Below are 17,598 nucleotides of genomic sequence, written 5' to 3'. Positions count from 1 at the left end.
ATTTCAGGGCACGAGAAAACAAAGAAGAACATAAGAACTATGCCAGAAGAAAATTCTCAAAGACTAATTACAAATTACACACTAGTTAATGCCCAACTTTTTTCTATACATTGTAGACAAACTTGAAATGTCGTAAATGAGAATTTGTCTGGAAAAAAAGAAACAAGTGTGCCTATGTATTCTGATGCTTGAAATACTTCTAGTTTGTTTTTCAATGTCATAGTACATATAGAAATTTAAAATCTTAATTAAAAATACCAGGTCTTTAGAACATAACTTCAGAAAAAGCTGAGTTACTCAGATCTAAAGTCTAGTTTGGCTTACAAAATCAGGTTGAAAATCAGGTTGACTAGTTGAAGAGATAAAAATAATAGACAGAACTAGTTATTTTTTACTAAGTGCATTACAAGTGATACCTAATTAGTCTAATATTTTAATTCCCTGATTTATAACTTATAAAATAAAACAGCTACTTCCAAAGATAATATTACAAGACTGGGAGGAGGCACTGTATTTATAATTTTTGTTTCTCTAAAAGGAAGTTACAGGACAGAATGTAGCTTAGGAATTCAACCTTCATGGAAAGGAAACCATCAAAACCAAAAGCCTTACCATAAATGGATTAAATTGCTAATCAGCCGAGCAAGATCATAAATCCAAGCAGGTTAAGAATTTAAATAGAGAGGGATGCACAATCCATATATAAACTGTCAACAACTTAAAAGCCACTTAGTTTATACATAATGAGACATCAAAGTAAAGGAAAAAACAGATGTGGCAGGTCTGCTATAAGTATAAAAAGACCATCACCAAGAGCCCTCATTGTTAAATCCAAAGAAAAAGCCAAGATGATTAACCGACCTTAGAGGCAAAGGGAATCACCTGTGCCTTTATGGAAACAGACTATCAACCAGTGAAATAATGTGCATTTTCCATTTTTTTCTATGACCCACAACCAGCTGTCCTCTTGGTACATACTAAATGCATGTAATTTGACTATATTCTTTGAAATATTTTCTAACATGCACAGCAATTAATAGAGCAGGACAAAAAGACAGAAAGTGTGCACCTGCCAAAATAGCAGGACGACCAGGGGCTCAGATTCATTAACCATGAAAAGGATGATACTATAAAGTAGGGATGAACTCCATCTGAATGAAAATCAAAACCAGAATTAAAGTGGCTATAGGAAAATGTAGAAGGTAAACACTGTGGAAAAACCAACAGGTGTGAAACAGCACATGGTTTGGGATGACTGGCTGAAGCCATAACTGCAAAACCTCAAGCAGAGGGGAAAACAGACTGGCAAGTCTCAAACTGACAGCAAAGTCATCTAAAGATGCTTCCAACTCAAAGGGGAACTAAATTTAAAATAATAAAACAAATGCTTTAGTGTCCTTATACAAGGACTATAAATATAAAATACAATCATTGGATGATTTCAGGGGATGAAAACACATTATTTAAAAAGGTACCAGAATAAAAGACAAAGCAGAAACTTGATAGAAGGGAGATGATGAGTATTTTCCCAAAACTTAGGCACAAAGTGACAGAAAGACAAACGAGGATTGAGGTTTTTTACAGGATTCCTCCAGCCTCTAAATACTTCTGTCCCTTTACAATTGACTAAAGTACATCAGATGGGAGAAATAGAAATGTTAGAAACTGTAATTTTTTCTCTTATATTGTCTTTCTTTATTGAATTTCAAGTCAAAAGAGTTAGTAGTAATGACATTTTATGGCAGTCATTATCTGTGGAACATACAGTCTAAAGTCATTATCCTTTAAAAGGGTGTCTTGTGTAATTTGTGTGGTTGTGTTAAAGCACCATTAGCAGTGTCTCATATATAACTTCAATTGCAAAGCAATATATACAGAAAATAACATTTAAACTACTTATTTATAATTAACTGAATTAATTTTCAAACACAACATTTTCAAAAACAGAATATGCACATATATATATACAATATAGTAGGAGGTCATGAGGACTACTGTATTGTGAAAGGTGCTATATGAATTTATAAACCATCAGCTTTAGTCTTCTGCACATACTCATTTGCTCAGCAATTCCTTTTAATGGAAGGACTGAGATTAGAAGTATTTATAAGTATGAAAATATGTCCATGGGAAATTATACCTTTCTCAGCCTATGTCAATAGTGTACAAAATCATGACCTAAGATTTGAGTGAAACCCTCCAACAGGTAACTGCTAATGAAAAGTGACAGTAGGCACACACAAATCAAGACAAAATACATAAAACCAAAGACAAAAACCCTCTAAACAGCATGAAAGTCCCTATGGCAATAGAGCAAAAGTCTTAACTTACTTACAACAGCTTTTTAATTCAGTCAGTAAGTACATCACATTTATACAGCACTTTTAAATGCTTACACAAAACCCAAAACAAAGGAGACTAAAATAAAGCTACTACTTAAAAAACTAAACTTCAAAGTTTTTTTATGGCTGATCTGTAACATTATGTTAGATCAAGGATGGACTACCAAAAAAATAGATCTGAAAACTATCTTCAATGTTTTCATTTTGATAATTTAAAAAATTACTAAAAGATACAACACAGGTTCTCTTCAAGGAAGAGCTAAGTAGAAGTAGGACTTTTCAGTGTGAAACAGACAATCAGGGAGAGAGGTGCTTGAGGTCTGCAGGCTGACAGTACAAGTAGCGCTTGTCCCACTATCTAATGAGGGAAATCTGAGTTGGACCAAATTCTTTTCATTGAGAGCAGATAAATACCAGAACATGCTGCCCAGGGAAAACAGGCAACTTCTATCATTGGATGATTTCCCAAGATAGACTGGATAAAGCTAACTGCAACTCAATCTATGTTTGACTTTAGTCCTGCTATGAGAAGATTGGACTGAACAATCTCTCAAGGTGCCTTTACACTACATTACTGCATAATTAGAGATTTATTCTAGGATTGTCTTGTGTTTTGTTATTTTTTTGTTTGGGTTTTTTTTTTTTTTTTGGTTTTTTAGCTTATAGATGCTGGTAACCTTGTCAAGTAACAAATGACATAAATGAGTTCTCAGAGGAAGGAAAAAAAATCAAATATTGGTAGAACAAGTCTTATGTCTCATTTTGGATAATAGCAATACTTTCTATGACCAGGGGAACAGAACTTTTAGTCTGGGATATTTTCAAAAATAAAAAATCATTACTAAACAACCCCTAGGGATTATGCAGCTATACAATACAGGGGGAAAGTTTATTCTCAAGTTTTCTCTACTAAGTCTGTAGCTAACAAGAATCTGAAGGATCAGGCTGTTAAGATAAACTGCTTCTTTTATGACTCTCTCAGGGAGCCTGTTCTCCTACCACAATACAGCAAGACATCTCATTCATCCTACGCCAACCTTTTTCAAGTTACTTCAAGTTATCTGCAAGCTACCTCATGGAAATTTTCACTTCTTAAGCTGAGCGTTTTATAGTCACTGACCCCATTTATCAACTGGCAGATGAAGATGGACAGTGGGGTATGCAGGGAAAGGAACAAAAGGAATGAGGATATCTGGAAAGTGGCCTGTGGGTAAAGCTGCAAATCCAGTATAAGAACTGGTCTGGACCTATTTGTTTCTTGTATTCCACTTCAGAAGAAAACAAAAATTCATTTTCAGCAACCAAACTGAGAATTAGGAAGTCTAATTAGACTTTTCCCTCTGTTATTGAGACAAGAATGTAAGGGGGCAAGGAGGTCTTCAAATATTATACCTCTTACTGTGGATTTACAGCTAAAAGCATAAAGCTAGGAAAAAGAAATATGACCCATTAATGTATGTAAGAAATAAACCAAATAATGAAAACAAAAAAAATAATCATATAAGCTATATTATTAGTTTTTATTATTAGTTTATTTATGTTGATACTAGTGGCATACATTTGTTGAAATAAGTTTTCATAATTAGCAACACAGTACACATAAGCAACAGAGCTTTTAAGCTTAATATTGTATTTTTCCCCCAATGTATCTCAGAGTTTCCTCTTCCTTTATCTGCCAAGTTAAGAGAGTTCGGCAGGTCTAAATCTTCCATGCAGAAACCGATGATAAACATCAAAAATAGGACTGCGTGTCCTACACTGCTGGGGAACAATGGAACTGAATTAAAGCTGCCCCAGAACTCTTAAACAAAATTTCCTTCCTTTCAAGAGCATTTGTTGCTCTGATTAATTTCCTTTTCTACATTTATGATAATTGTTTCAACAGATGTTGACAGGTTCATATTAGTATTTTCTCCTGACGTATGAATTAGGGAGTGGTAAGGAGTTTTCTAAAACTACCCATTACAGAACAGGAGGCAGTAAAAGCTTATTTTATGTATTATGTTAAAGATGAGGGTGAGCCCTTCATTCTAAATAAAACTAAAAGGGTAATTAATCTTTTTAAAAGAGGAAGATGTCTAAAAAAGAACACATTTATAAATCTTCTTCAGTGAAATTACATAGTTTCTCAAAGTGATTTGTTGTAGCTATTCAATCAAGCAAAAGAGAATTATCAATGGGTATATACTCATAATAAAAGCAGTACTTTCAGATACACCTGCAAAATACCAGACTGGAGGATATCATGCCTTACTATAATAAGTTAAGGATGATTCTTTAAAGAATGCTATCAATTTTCATACACAGTTGAGTTTGAGAGCTTTATTATTTTTTTTTAGTTGCCCTTTTTTTTTTAATGCAGATGTAAATTAATGTTTTCAAAGTATTGTAAATGCAACTTAAATATAAAGTTGTATAGCAAAACTAAAAATGGAAATGCAAACATCAATGACTGAGGAAATAGTATCTTGCAGCATGATTTCTGTCAGTGAACATGTGATGCTCAATTTCTCCTTACAATTTTAACTGCAATCTAAATTTCTTTCTTCAGCACAGTGACAGTACATGCCCATGCAAAATCTACAAGGAAGTTAAATGTTAATGAACTCCAAACTATATGAAAAATATTTTACCAATACATTCAAAGTGTCTGTTTCTATGTTAAATGTCAAATATGATAAGACAAAAACTTGTGTGTCCATTTTAATGACAGAAAAATGGAAATTGCAGGGAAAAGATTGACAATTGTAACAGGCCACTAGTTCAAGAAGAGTGAAAACAGTAGAATTGAGAAACTGGTGGATACAATCAGCAAGTTAAACAAAACCAGCATATAGGTTGATTATGCTCTGACAGACCTACATAATTGTTCTGTATTATAAAGACATGCTCTTTAGAGATGACTAAGCAAGCCTGTGAAAAAGTCATTTGATACAGGTACTAATAAAAAAAGAAAACTTACTCAGTGATTTTTAATTTGAAACACATACCTATAACAAGCACTCAAACCTATCTTGGAAAACCATCACTTCACAGTCATAACACATGCAAATATATCAATTCAATTTGTTACAGTACAGTAAACTGCACGAGATGTAAAGTTTTCCTAGGAAAGTTATCCCAAGCATGAAACTATTACCCGCAAGCTGCATTATTCTTTCATTCACAACAACCCACAAAACTTTTTTAAAAATCTGTAATTTGCAAAGTATCCCTGTCTCTCAGAATCACACAGCTTTAAATCCAAGCTTTTAAAAAGCATTTTTCAAGGTAAAAAGACAGCTCTGAATAAAAGACTGCATGTTGTTTCACAAGGCTAATCACAGTATCCTTAAGAGATTTTCTGTTTCAAGCAAGTACCTAAATATTACAGTGCTTTGAAAAAAGCTGTATAATTTTCTTTTCTCAGCACTAAGAAGGATATCTGATAAAAGCTCAAAATGCCAAACAATTAATTCAAATCTCTGTGTATAGAAGGACAAACATTTAAGGAACACTTAAACAATCTTGACAAGTACTGAAGCAGAATTATAAAACCAAGGTAATGATCAAGCCTGAATTTTCTTAGGGGTCCAACTCTATAAAAGGAGAGTATCATGCAATGGCACCAGATTACTATTATCACAATACTGATAAGTAGCACAACCTCCTTCTTTTTTCACTGTTACTTGACAAAAACCTCCATGAAAGGAAGAGGTACAGAGACAGGACAAACAGATATATGGTTGCAATTCTTCATTATTAATTTTCTCCCCCTGAGTAATGAAAACTCACTATTCTGAGGTTGTAGATTTTAATAATTTTAAAGAAAAATTCTGTTACTACAAGGCTAAGATCAGTCCCAACAAGAAAAAAACAGTGAAGTGCATATAAAATATCCTTCACTTCACACAATGTAAAAGGTGAAATTCTAGGCTTGCACTAAGTTTCTAAAAGAGGAAGAAGAAAAAGTTCAAGTCATGAAACAACATGTGCTTTTGATTGAGAAGAGCCACATAGATGTTCCATATAAAGATTACATTAGACCTATTTTATGACAGCTTTGTTGTCTGGTGCCTAGACATTTGAAAATTATAGGCCAATATTTTGTCAGGAAATATCACTGTTTGATGCTGTGATTATCTAGCCGCCCAGACATTTATTTCTGAAAATAATACAGATTTTCATACTGATAATGAGTGTCAGCTGATAGAAGAGACTTGAGCTCTCTGGTTACTTTAAATACCATTTGTCATCTAGACTTTTTTTGCATGTTCAAATTTATAGTTAAATTCATGCAAATCAATTCATAATTCTTGCATGGAAATCTGTCAGCCATTCTTCTGAAGTGCTGAAGGAAATCTGACTTCATCTCTAACCAAAATAGAGCAATTTAACCTTCATGCTTAGCCGTTAAAAAAAGATTCTTTAGCTCAATAACAAAACATACAGTAAAACTTTTACTAAATCCATCTGTGTTTCTATTTGAGTATTTAGATGTCCAAGCTATCAAAGTCTCAGTTAAGATACTATCCCACATTACTGCATGACAATTAAATTATCACAAAGCTTCACGTATTTTAATGAAAAACTATGCAAATCCTGTTTTTACAATGCCATCATCAGGCAGAGTCATCATGGTTTCACGAAGGGAAAGGGCTGTTTAAATAGTTCCAATAGTTTAAATATCCTTCTGTATAAAGAACTCCTCCAAGGAGTTAAATATCCTTCTGTAGAAACTCAGCCACCTCATGGATGAAGGGAAGGCAGAGGATGTAGTTTTCCCGGATTTCAGTAAGGTTTTTGATACTGTTCCTCACAGCATCCTTCTGGACAAGTTCTCCAGAACTCTCGAATGGGCAGGTTCAGAGTACATTGAACAATAAGCTGGCTGAAGGCTTGTAGTGCATGGGGCTGGTGACGGTCATTTGTGGTATTGCTCAGGGCTCAGTCCTAAGGACAGTTCTCTTCCACATATTCATCAATGATCTGCATGCAGGAGTCAAATGCACCATTGGCAAGGCTCCTGATGATACCACACTGGGAAATGCTGTGGATTCTCTTGAGGACATGAGGCCTTGCAGAGAACCCTAGATAGTTTGGAACACTGGGCAACATTGCAGTTTAACAAGTCCAAATGTCAGATTGTGCAGCTGGGATGGAGTAATGCCAGGCACAAGGATAAAGTGGGAGAGGAGTGGCTGCAGAGCAGCCCTGCAGAGAGGGATCTGAGGGGGCTGCCTGACAGCAGGATCAGTGCGAGTCGGCTGCCTGTGCCCGGGCAGCCAAGAGGGCAAACCCCAGCCTGGGCTGATCAAACACAGCAGCAGCAGCAGCAGCTGGGCAAAGGGGTGATTATCCCACTCTATTCAGCTTTGGAGCAGCCTCACCGCGAGTTCTGTGTGCACTTCTGGGCTCTGCAGTTTAAGAAGGATGTGAAGGTGAGTGAATGCATCCAGAGGAGGGCAAGGACTCTGGGCTTATCCAGTTTGGAGAAAGGAGACTGAAGGGTGACCTCAATGCTCTGTACAGCGTCCCAGGAAGGGGAGATGAAGCGGCTACTCTCTCTCCCTGGGATCCAGTTAGAGGATACACAGGAATGGTTCAAAGCTGCACTGGGGGAGGATCAGACTGGACATTAGGAAGCATTTCTTTACTAAGATGGTGGTCAAACACTGGAACAGGCTTCCTAGAGAGGTGATTGATGCCCCAAGCCTGTCAGTGTCTGAGAGGCATTTAGATAATGCCCTTGGAAAACACACTTTATCTTTTGGTCTGCATTGAAGTAGGTCAGGTAGCTGGACCAGAGGATCATTGTTCATATCCCTTTCAACTAAAATAGTGTCTTCTATTCCCCTTATACATTTATTTGAGACAGATTAAGAGATGTTTTAAAATTTTTTCACTGGAATATTCACTGGAAGGTAAATTGTGAGAGCAATATGTATTACCTCTAAGGAGAATTTAATTATTGATACAACCATTAGTGAATAAGATGAATGAAAAAATACATTACTAAATTATTTTGATTGATAGAAAGAAACAATTTAAAGTAAAAAATACTGGATTTTACATTTTGGGTTTTATGCTGTATATTAAAACTTTAAAGCAATTTTCCATCTATAACTCCTTTTACAGATACCATTAGCATTAGCAATTAAAAAATTTTCATGTAACAGTTTATATCTCCATAATATGTAACTAAAATTTGACTTCGCTATTTCAGTGCTAATTCGCTATAATCACTGTTGCTCTATTTTCTCAAATTTTTCATTCATTAATAAAAATGGAACTCCAGCTTTAGACCTTGTGCTAAGTATTTTCACTTAGAAGCCAGAGCTTGTAAGACTGATGCCTCTCTGTGTGAGAGCAGCAGGTGGAAAGACTTGTCCACCAGTCAGAACAACATCAAAACAGTGTGCAAGGGAGAAATGCCTGGGAACATATACATCCGAGCACAACAAAAGTAATCAAAGCTGTGTATTTTTGAAGTTGCTGAAAAGGACCCCAAATCAAATCTCTTGCTTATTCACAGCTACTTTTTACAGATTATTACCATATTCTTTTTTGAAGAACCAAGAACAAACCTTATATATTTCTTCTTCAGCAACATTAACATGAAGAGACACACAAACCAAGAAAAGGAGTTATATATTCAGTTGCACTTGAGCATTGTTATCAGCGAAATTATCTATACCATTTATTGGCATAGGGGAAATATGTTCCCTGAACTAAAAAATGGAAAGTTTCAGGTAACATAACACAGATAACAGATGACCCAGTTACATTTCTCTTTTTCAGCAATGTGGGTAATGATGACAAACAGATAACACATTTCAGGTAAGTCACACCTTTATAATTCACAAAGATCACAGAAATGGAGAAACAGTTACATTAACATGATGCTGTAATTATTATTATTATTATTATTATTATTATTATTACAAAGAATGTGTGCATCTATCTCTACCCACTAGCTGATGCTGGATTATGCAAAAAGATCAAACAAGGGTAGGAGAAATCAAGTGGGAAAGGGAAAGCAATTATCCAAATAAAAAAAATCAGCGGAACACTTTCAGGGAAATTGATAGTATCATGCCTGCCAACAATAAAGACATTCAGATCTTTTGTGAAAAACAAAAGGACACTATGATCAGTTTAACAGTCACTGCTGGCATGAAGAGTGAAAAAGTTGTTTGCAATGCAAGGCCATAGAGTTTTCATGCTAGAAAACAAACCTCACAGTTTCATACACGTGTTCTCCAGTTTTAGGAGAGCCTGGAATAAAGGTATTCAACCAAGAAGCTTAAGCTTAGTGAAGCAACACAGAGATAAGACTGATTTAATATGGTTTAGGAAAAGTTCTGCATTGTTCAGTGCTTAATGTTGCCCTTTAGCAAACAGCAAGTAACTACCACAAGGAGTGATGTAATGTGACTGAAACTTATTTTATCAACAAATTCTAGAAGTGGACTTTCTATGTGTCAAAATAGCAGGATCACTCAGATCATCAAAGTTAATTAGTCTGGGGATTGCTGCTGCCACAAGCCCAACATCTTTTGGAAAAAGTGAGACCTTGTTCTATTCATAACAAAGTGTACACTTACATAATTACTGCTACACAGAAAAAAGAGTATAAAAAAAGTAAATACAATACAATATAAAGTAACAGAATATATAAACCATGATCAAATAAGGGCAAACCAAAATCTGAACATTAAGACTCTAAAAAACAATGCCTTTTCAATTAGGTTCAAAGAGCATGCCTCATTACTCTAAAACCTGAACAGAAACTGTTTCAAACTAAATACTATAGAAAAAAATTAATCTACTGACTTGTCTGAGGTTTACCCATACTTCATAATTTCCTTGAAATAAATTTTAAATAGTTTGCAACAATGAAATACTAGTTTTTGACCAACCCATCCAGAAAAGTACATTAAACTCTTACTAGGACAGTGAAAGTTCTAAGCATAACCAGACACATTGGACAGGTAAAGACAACCTATATTTAAGAGAAGAGAAAATGCATACACAACCATCATTAAATTCAGTAAATCAAAAGTAATGATCAGATGAACAAAGACATAATTTGCAGAGAAAAGCAAGGACAATCTGCAGATTATTAGCTCCCAAATATTTAGCACAAATTAATTTTTATGGAAAGAAATTGCAATATGCAAAAATGAAAATGCAAATAAGGCATTATCTGACTTCTATTTCATGGTTCACTTCTGCCACCAAGACCAACAACTGCCATCATACTGTCTACAACAATAACCTTCTGTTACACACAGTTTAATGTCTTCTTCTTCTCCTTCGACAGAGTTTTAATTTTTCCAAGACACCTGGCTACAAAACAGGCTGCCTTACTGCCTGCAAGTAACCTCCAAAGCCACCTTCTGCATGCTCTTACTCCATTCTGGATTCATGGGATTCATACATATAGGAGAAATTTCACATTTTAGATTCCCAACTTAGAACAATTACTGAAGGTAAGGGTCTGTAATTTATAGTATGTGTAGCTCCCTTTGACAGATTACACTTTATGTGCAGTTTTTCTTCCTATCAATCAATTTGAGAACAACTAAATTACAAGGATGCATTCCCTTTTCCCTGGTTAAGTCCCAGATTTCTTCCCTTCTAACCCCAAAATTAATTCTAGAAGTCCTAAGTCTTATAGTACAATTCTTACTGACTTTGTGCAGTAGTTGAGGATAAAAAAAAAATTATTTATACACAACGGACAGTTACACTGAGTTGGTAATAACTTTATTTTAATGTGTAACTTTCAGAGTACAGGCAAAACCAAGTATCATCCCATGACAAGATGCAAAAGACAACAAATAATATTAAAAGGATGTGGAAATTCTAACTGATAAATCCAATTTTTTTAACCCAAAATCTCAGCCTACAGTAGGCAAAAGTCTGTCTTGGGAAACTGAAGGAAGCCCTTTAGCTAGACAGGACTCACTGGTAAGCAGACAGGTCAAAGTAGAAAAGTATAGCTTGCAAGTATCTACGACTCTCCTTGCAACTATTTTTTTTCCAAGGAACAGGCTATTTATTACTGAAAATGCAGAGCTGAGCATGAAAGGCCACACATTTTGCAAAGAAATTCCAGTATCATTCCCAATTACCCACCAAAAATCTAACATAATTATACAGTATACTATTGTGATAAACTATAATTGACTCAGGGTGTCTTGGAAATATTGTTCCATCTACACATATGCTTACTGAATTGCAAAAGTGGTATAGAAATGCACCTACTTTTACCAGTTGTCATCAAAACAGTTCATGTTTTCAATGAGATTAAAATAAAACTATACTGTTCAGTGTTTGATCATTGTGGGTCAAAATTGAATGACAAGTTTACTAATAAAAACCTTGCACAATGCGCAGCTCAGGACTTGAAAGCAAACTAGCTTAAGCAAAAATGCAATCCACCTTCTGGGAAGGAAAAGACTCCATGTGCCTAAGGTCCTACTTTTTGGAAGGAGGTCTTACGACTAGCTGCTGTCAGTTCAGCTGACACAGTCCAAGAGTAGTCTGTGAGGCAAATCAAAGCAAAGTTAGGTGGAGACAATAGGGACAGTTTCTTCAAAAGCATGTTCTTGATCAGAATGCTAAGGCAGGTTCACTCAAGCAGTTCATTCACACACACTTAGATATGTAAAAAATGGCCTTTATCATTATGAACTCCAGTATCTTATAAACTACATATGATTTCTGAAACAATCTCATCATCCTAAAACAAGTAAGCCTCCTGTGATCCTCCCTTTGGGAAGACTTGAGTTAAAATACTGAATTTCTCAGGCAATTGATATCCCAGTAATGCTAACAGGAGAGCTGGAACCTGAAAACTGGCATTCAAGACACTATGCATTAGCTATGTCAAAGAAACATTGTGCAAATCTACACAGTAATCACTATGCTCTCTTAAAAGCTGTTTATCCTTGTTTTTAAATCTTGCATTTTTAAACTGCAAGATTTTAAAATAAAGCCAATAGAATGGGTTACTAAACTTGAATGTGAGTATGAGGTATTCTTACAGGATGCATTCATTTCTGTCTTTTGACCTACCTATTTTATTACATTAAGATTTGTACCTTCATTACAAAATGCTTTAAGAACTCATATACTTTTGCTAAGGCAAGTAATTAATTATCTTACAAGAATTTCTACTTGGATATAATACAGAAACTATGATTACTTTGTAGCTCCATTGATTAAGCTGCAAGCCTGTTAAAATGCTTATATTCAGGGAGATAAATTTCAGGCAGAGCTAGCTTCTATAGCAGAGATTGTTTTTCTTATCTTTTATATAAATTTAGATAGTCTAATTCAAATCCTCTGAGCAGTTAAGTTAGCAAAGTTTGATTTCCCTAACTCTGTACTCTACAGTTCCTGTACAGTGCTCAATGAAGGACAGCACAAATCTCTGCCTTCCCTTCAACTAAAGCCCTAACAACAGCACGAATTTTCTTACTCAGCAGCCTGGTTTTACGGCACTACCTATTTTTGAAATGCTTACCATTTTGTCAGATTCTGCAGAAACTGGGTGGAAGTTTAAACAGATGTTGGTACAAACACATACAAAGAAAATAAGCTTTCATGTCTTATTGTTAAGTTACAGTAAATACTAAATACAGTAGGGCTTTCCAACCCTGAAGAAACACTTGAAACCAAGTTCATGTTGCCATTCATGTATTGTCTTCCTGACTCAGCCAGCACATATACAGAATCTCCTGATTTGGAGCTTGCTAAAGCTCAGAGAAAGCTCATTGGTATTGCAGTCAATTTTAATTAACCAAAAATATATCCACTGCTGGTACTGGTAGCTCTTCTAGACTTTTTTTTTTTAATTCCTTAGTGATTTTTTTCAACAATCAAATAAAGTTGTTCTAAATCCATGCAATGTGGTATATGAAAAAATCTAGTATGGTAAAAATTTGCATTTTTTTGTTCACATTAAATAATGTATACCATAGAAGCAATCATACATTTTGAATTTACTGTTTACCACCTAATGAAATCTACATAAGCAAATAAATGTATTTTTTTACAATAAACAGAAATTCCAACTGAATGGGGCTCTAAAATTTAGATGAAAAATAACCTACAAAGGATTTAACTTTATGAGTCAATTACAACAAGAAGCAGTACTTAGTATCTACAGTTCTATTCTTGATAGCTATTACTACCACATCAATTCCTCATACGAGGGTGAATGCATTTAAAAAAAAAATCCTCTAGAAAATAAACAGCCACACCAAACACTTTTTGTCTGGAGAAAAAAATAAGAAATGAATGCTGTATTTGAGATCACAGTTGTGGGAGGCCAGACCTATGCTTTGACTATATGGCCACATTACCTCCACATTAGGAATAAATTATCCCCTAATTACAGGCAGACAGATTATTTGGATAATTGAGACAGATGCAGGCAGCAGCTACAGTGAAGTCTCCCTCCATTTAGAACTATATGGACTCTCAATAGCAATTAATCAGCAAGTTATTTCTCATTAATGAAATAATTTTCATTATTTAAATGGTAATCTGAACCTAATTTTAAGTTTAGCACAACCATGATCACAAAGCTACTAAAATACAGAAATTACAGATTAAAAAAAAAATCATGTTAGTCACTTGGTGTAGTAGTTATATAAAATCAGAGCACTAATGACAAAGATTTACACAAAGATCTTCTGAGGTGGATCCTGATGCTCTTCTCCACTGTAAATTAACTTGTGACTTGGAGAATAAACCCAGAAATTTGACTCTAAGCATCACAAAGGTCTACTTTTCCAAGTCTGTTGGTTTTCAGAGGGCTGAACTTGCCCAACTACTGATTGATAATTACTGTAACTATTTCAAGCAGGAACCAGTTTTGCATATTATAAAGGAACAACAAAGTGTTGTGGAAATGTAGAAGTAAATATCTGCATATTTCTCACAGATTTCTTCTTGAAGTTTTGGTTAGTTTCAAAAGCAGTCTTGAAAGTATCTAAAATTTATATAAAAGTCCAGTGGAAACTCTACTGCACATTATGAAAAAAGGCACAAAAAAAAGCATTAATTTTTATACATGACATGAGGTTTGATTCTTTCTAATTTATTATGTGGCACAAATTCCATTACCTTAATAAAAATCAACACTTTATTAACCAAACATATCTTCCCTCCCCATCCAAACCCTCAGGATGACCATTTAATTTAACAACATTTCTTCACATAATCTCAAACTGCTGGACTTTCATTTAAGATTACTTAAGAGGAAAGGAAAAATACATATTCTCTAGTATAGTGTTGAAAATTATCAGGCTTTGACCTATCATAGAAATTGGGTTTTGAAACAGCCCTGAACTACTAGTAGGATTACAAAAATTCCACAACAAGCCAACTGCCCCAGTGCACAAAACCACACTCACTAATTTTTCCTAATTTTGAAACAGACCATCATCTCTTTTTGAAATAATGTTAGCCTTTTCCCTTACACAAAAACTATTTTCTTCTTGCTTTAAGGATATGCAAACTATGTATGCCTATTTGTTGCAGCAAATCAAAGTACCAAATCTGACACAATTCCACTGGCATTCTCTTGACCTACGCTTCTATATTTGGCTAACTAGTTTATTTTTGTGTGCTGCTTGGAGAATCCAGCTGCTAATATTGCTGACTTGTGGCTTCCCAACTAAGAAGCCAGAAGATCCAGAAGTATCATACTACAACACATCAGCCTACAGTTCTTCAGCAGGTATGGCTTCCAAGTTACCTAGTACTAGTACAGCTAAAAGGCAAGCTGCCAGGGAAGATTTGAGCTATACACAGAGCTTGTTTAGAGAAACTAGAAATTGAGATGCAGGAGGAAAAAAACACCAAAAAACAACCAAACAAAAATATCCCAGTCCCCCACTTTCAACATCTCACCTTATGTGAAATTGAGCTACTTTTTATATTTCAATTTAATCATCAAAGCCCATTTCAGCAGATGCATGTGAATTTGATACAGACTTTTTCCTCCTGGGACCACACTACACTGAATATATAATGTTTACTATCATTAAGCACTTACTGCATTTTAATTTTTTCCCCTCTTTTTTCCATTTTGCTCAATTTCAATTCATACATTTTTTTATATGTAGTGCAGTAGCTTGTTCCTGAATATTTACTAAAAAAAATTGACTGAAAATTCTATTTGCAGTCCTTCAAAGTTCGAAGAGTCAAAAAAAGAGACTCTGGATGTGCTGTGCGCACTATTTTCACTTTTACAAAACTTTAACTGGCAGACAAGGAAAATAAAATTCCTAGTCCAGGAAAATGAGCCATGGAATTGTCAAACAGCTAGATAAAAAGGCAGTACATTTCAACTCATGAATGTAACTGAAGGCCAAACACAAAGTAAGTTCAAAGTGCAGTAATACTCCAGAAAAATATTGCTCCTAGTGTCTCATTGTCACTACAAAATGAAAATTACATTTTATAGGAGAGATTTATACCTATAAAGCCTTCAGTTATTAATTTATGTACATCAATGACAGCTACTTTAAAGCTCCATTTGCAACAGATGATCTGAAGCAACCACAAAACAACTTAATAAAAATGCATTTACCATTGTTACTGTGACATTTCAAGTGAAAAATGTTCCCACACTACTTGATAATCATTATACATACTACTAAAAATTAGCATGAAATGTATTTTATTACATTAAGGTTTTGCTTTACAAGACCTTCAATACCTTAAAGAGCACAATTTCCCCTTATTCAGCCAAGAAGTTATAAATATTTTTAACCCACAGAATACTATTTTCCCCCAAATCTGCATCTGTTTGGCAGCTCTGTTAAATTTTCTTTTGTTTCAGATCAATATTAAAATCAATACGGTCATAAAAAATCATATTTTAATTAAGTAGTTTTGTTTGCAGTCTGAAAGGCAACTTAGTTGATGGAAATGTACAGTCTCCTGAAGCAGAAAACTAACTTTCACATGTGCCTAACAATAAAAATCTAACCAAATACTTGTAAGTGCTGTAAAGAGCATGTATCTTATTTCACCTTTTATTAAAAAAGTATTTCCCCAAGTGAATATGCCCACCTGATTTTTTTCCCTACTTCCATCTCACTGAAAATGAAATCACTGAATAGAGTGTATGACTGAATATAGCCTATTAGAACAAATTACAAATGGACTGCATTTTCCTTTGAAGTTATTCTTTTCTTTCCCAAATAACAGACTTTAGAAAATAAAATAATTTAAAGAAGAATGAATTTCACAGGTTTTTCACTTACCTCTTTGAAATTTTGTTGGTATTTTAGACCAAAATTATGTATAATTACCAAATGGCTACAACTAAACAAGAACATATTTTGTTATTACTGAGATTTAGTCAACCTAAAACTTTAAAAATCACAATTTATTCTTCCACTAACAATATTCTATGTATAGTATAAAGGAAGTGGCAAAAGAGAATTTCAAATTAAAAAAGCAAATCACAACAAACAACTTACCCGCAAGGCTTCGATCACAAGGTCTCGTGCTTCTAGCTCTCCTTCCATTACACTCAAAAGCATTCGCAGTTCTGCCTTGCTCAGGTTATCCACATCAAACTCTCTTGTCTGTAAGAAACAAAACACTGATGAACACACTGACTGCAATAGCTACTGTAATTTTGAAACAGTCTGATTATTTTTATTTAAAATGAAGAAATTAAAGCCCTCCCATATTATATTGTTTCGAATTGTTGCAAGGGAACAGTCCTGCAAAGTCTTGTGAATGATAAAGGTGAAATGGTAAAGGCTAACTCTGTGACTTCCCTTGTGCAGCTTCACATAGGCTGAAACAATTCAACAGATGTGAAGCATCACTACATGGAGGAAGGTGAGAGAGAGAGAAAGGATATTAACCACAGCACACCTAAAACACCTGTGCAAACAGCTACCAAGTTACCACCACACACCAGGCTGAATGTGAACTTCTGAAGGACAAGTTGTGAATTATATGTATGCTTTATTTGCAGTCTCTCTCATTTGTTAGGCTGGAGGGAAACAGTACAGGTTTAAGAGGCACTAACAAAGGACAGTTCCTAGCAACAGTATCTTTCCAGTCCACAGTTACTAAGAACAGTGTAGGTCTGACCACCACCCTGAGCAAGGCAGGAGAATGAGTTTATACTGATGAATAAAATCACTCAGCACAGACTCAGTGTGTACTGTGAATGTCAGCATGGCTTCTCTAAAACCAAATTCACCTCACAAACTGCTACAGCTCTCTA

At 34.8% G+C, this 17,598-nt stretch overlaps 1 protein-coding gene across 1 annotated transcript in view; it reads right to left on the bottom strand.

Moving 5' to 3' along the window:
* CTTNBP2 (cortactin binding protein 2) overlaps positions 1-17,598 on the bottom strand; it is a 78,440-nt gene that overhangs the window by 50,101 nt on the left and 10,741 nt on the right. The window contains 1 exon segment of the mRNA XM_015628450.2: positions 16,835-16,942. Within this exon segment, the coding sequence (XP_015483936.1) occupies positions 16,835-16,942 (108 nt within the window).

This window comes from Parus major, chromosome 1A (genome assembly GCF_001522545.3).
Source record: "Parus major isolate Abel chromosome 1A, Parus_major1.1, whole genome shotgun sequence".
In the NCBI taxonomy this organism is placed as follows: Eukaryota; Metazoa; Chordata; class Aves; order Passeriformes; family Paridae; genus Parus; species Parus major.
The sequence above is the reverse complement of the archived record's forward strand: the minus strand, read 5'-3'. Positions and strand labels throughout refer to the sequence as shown.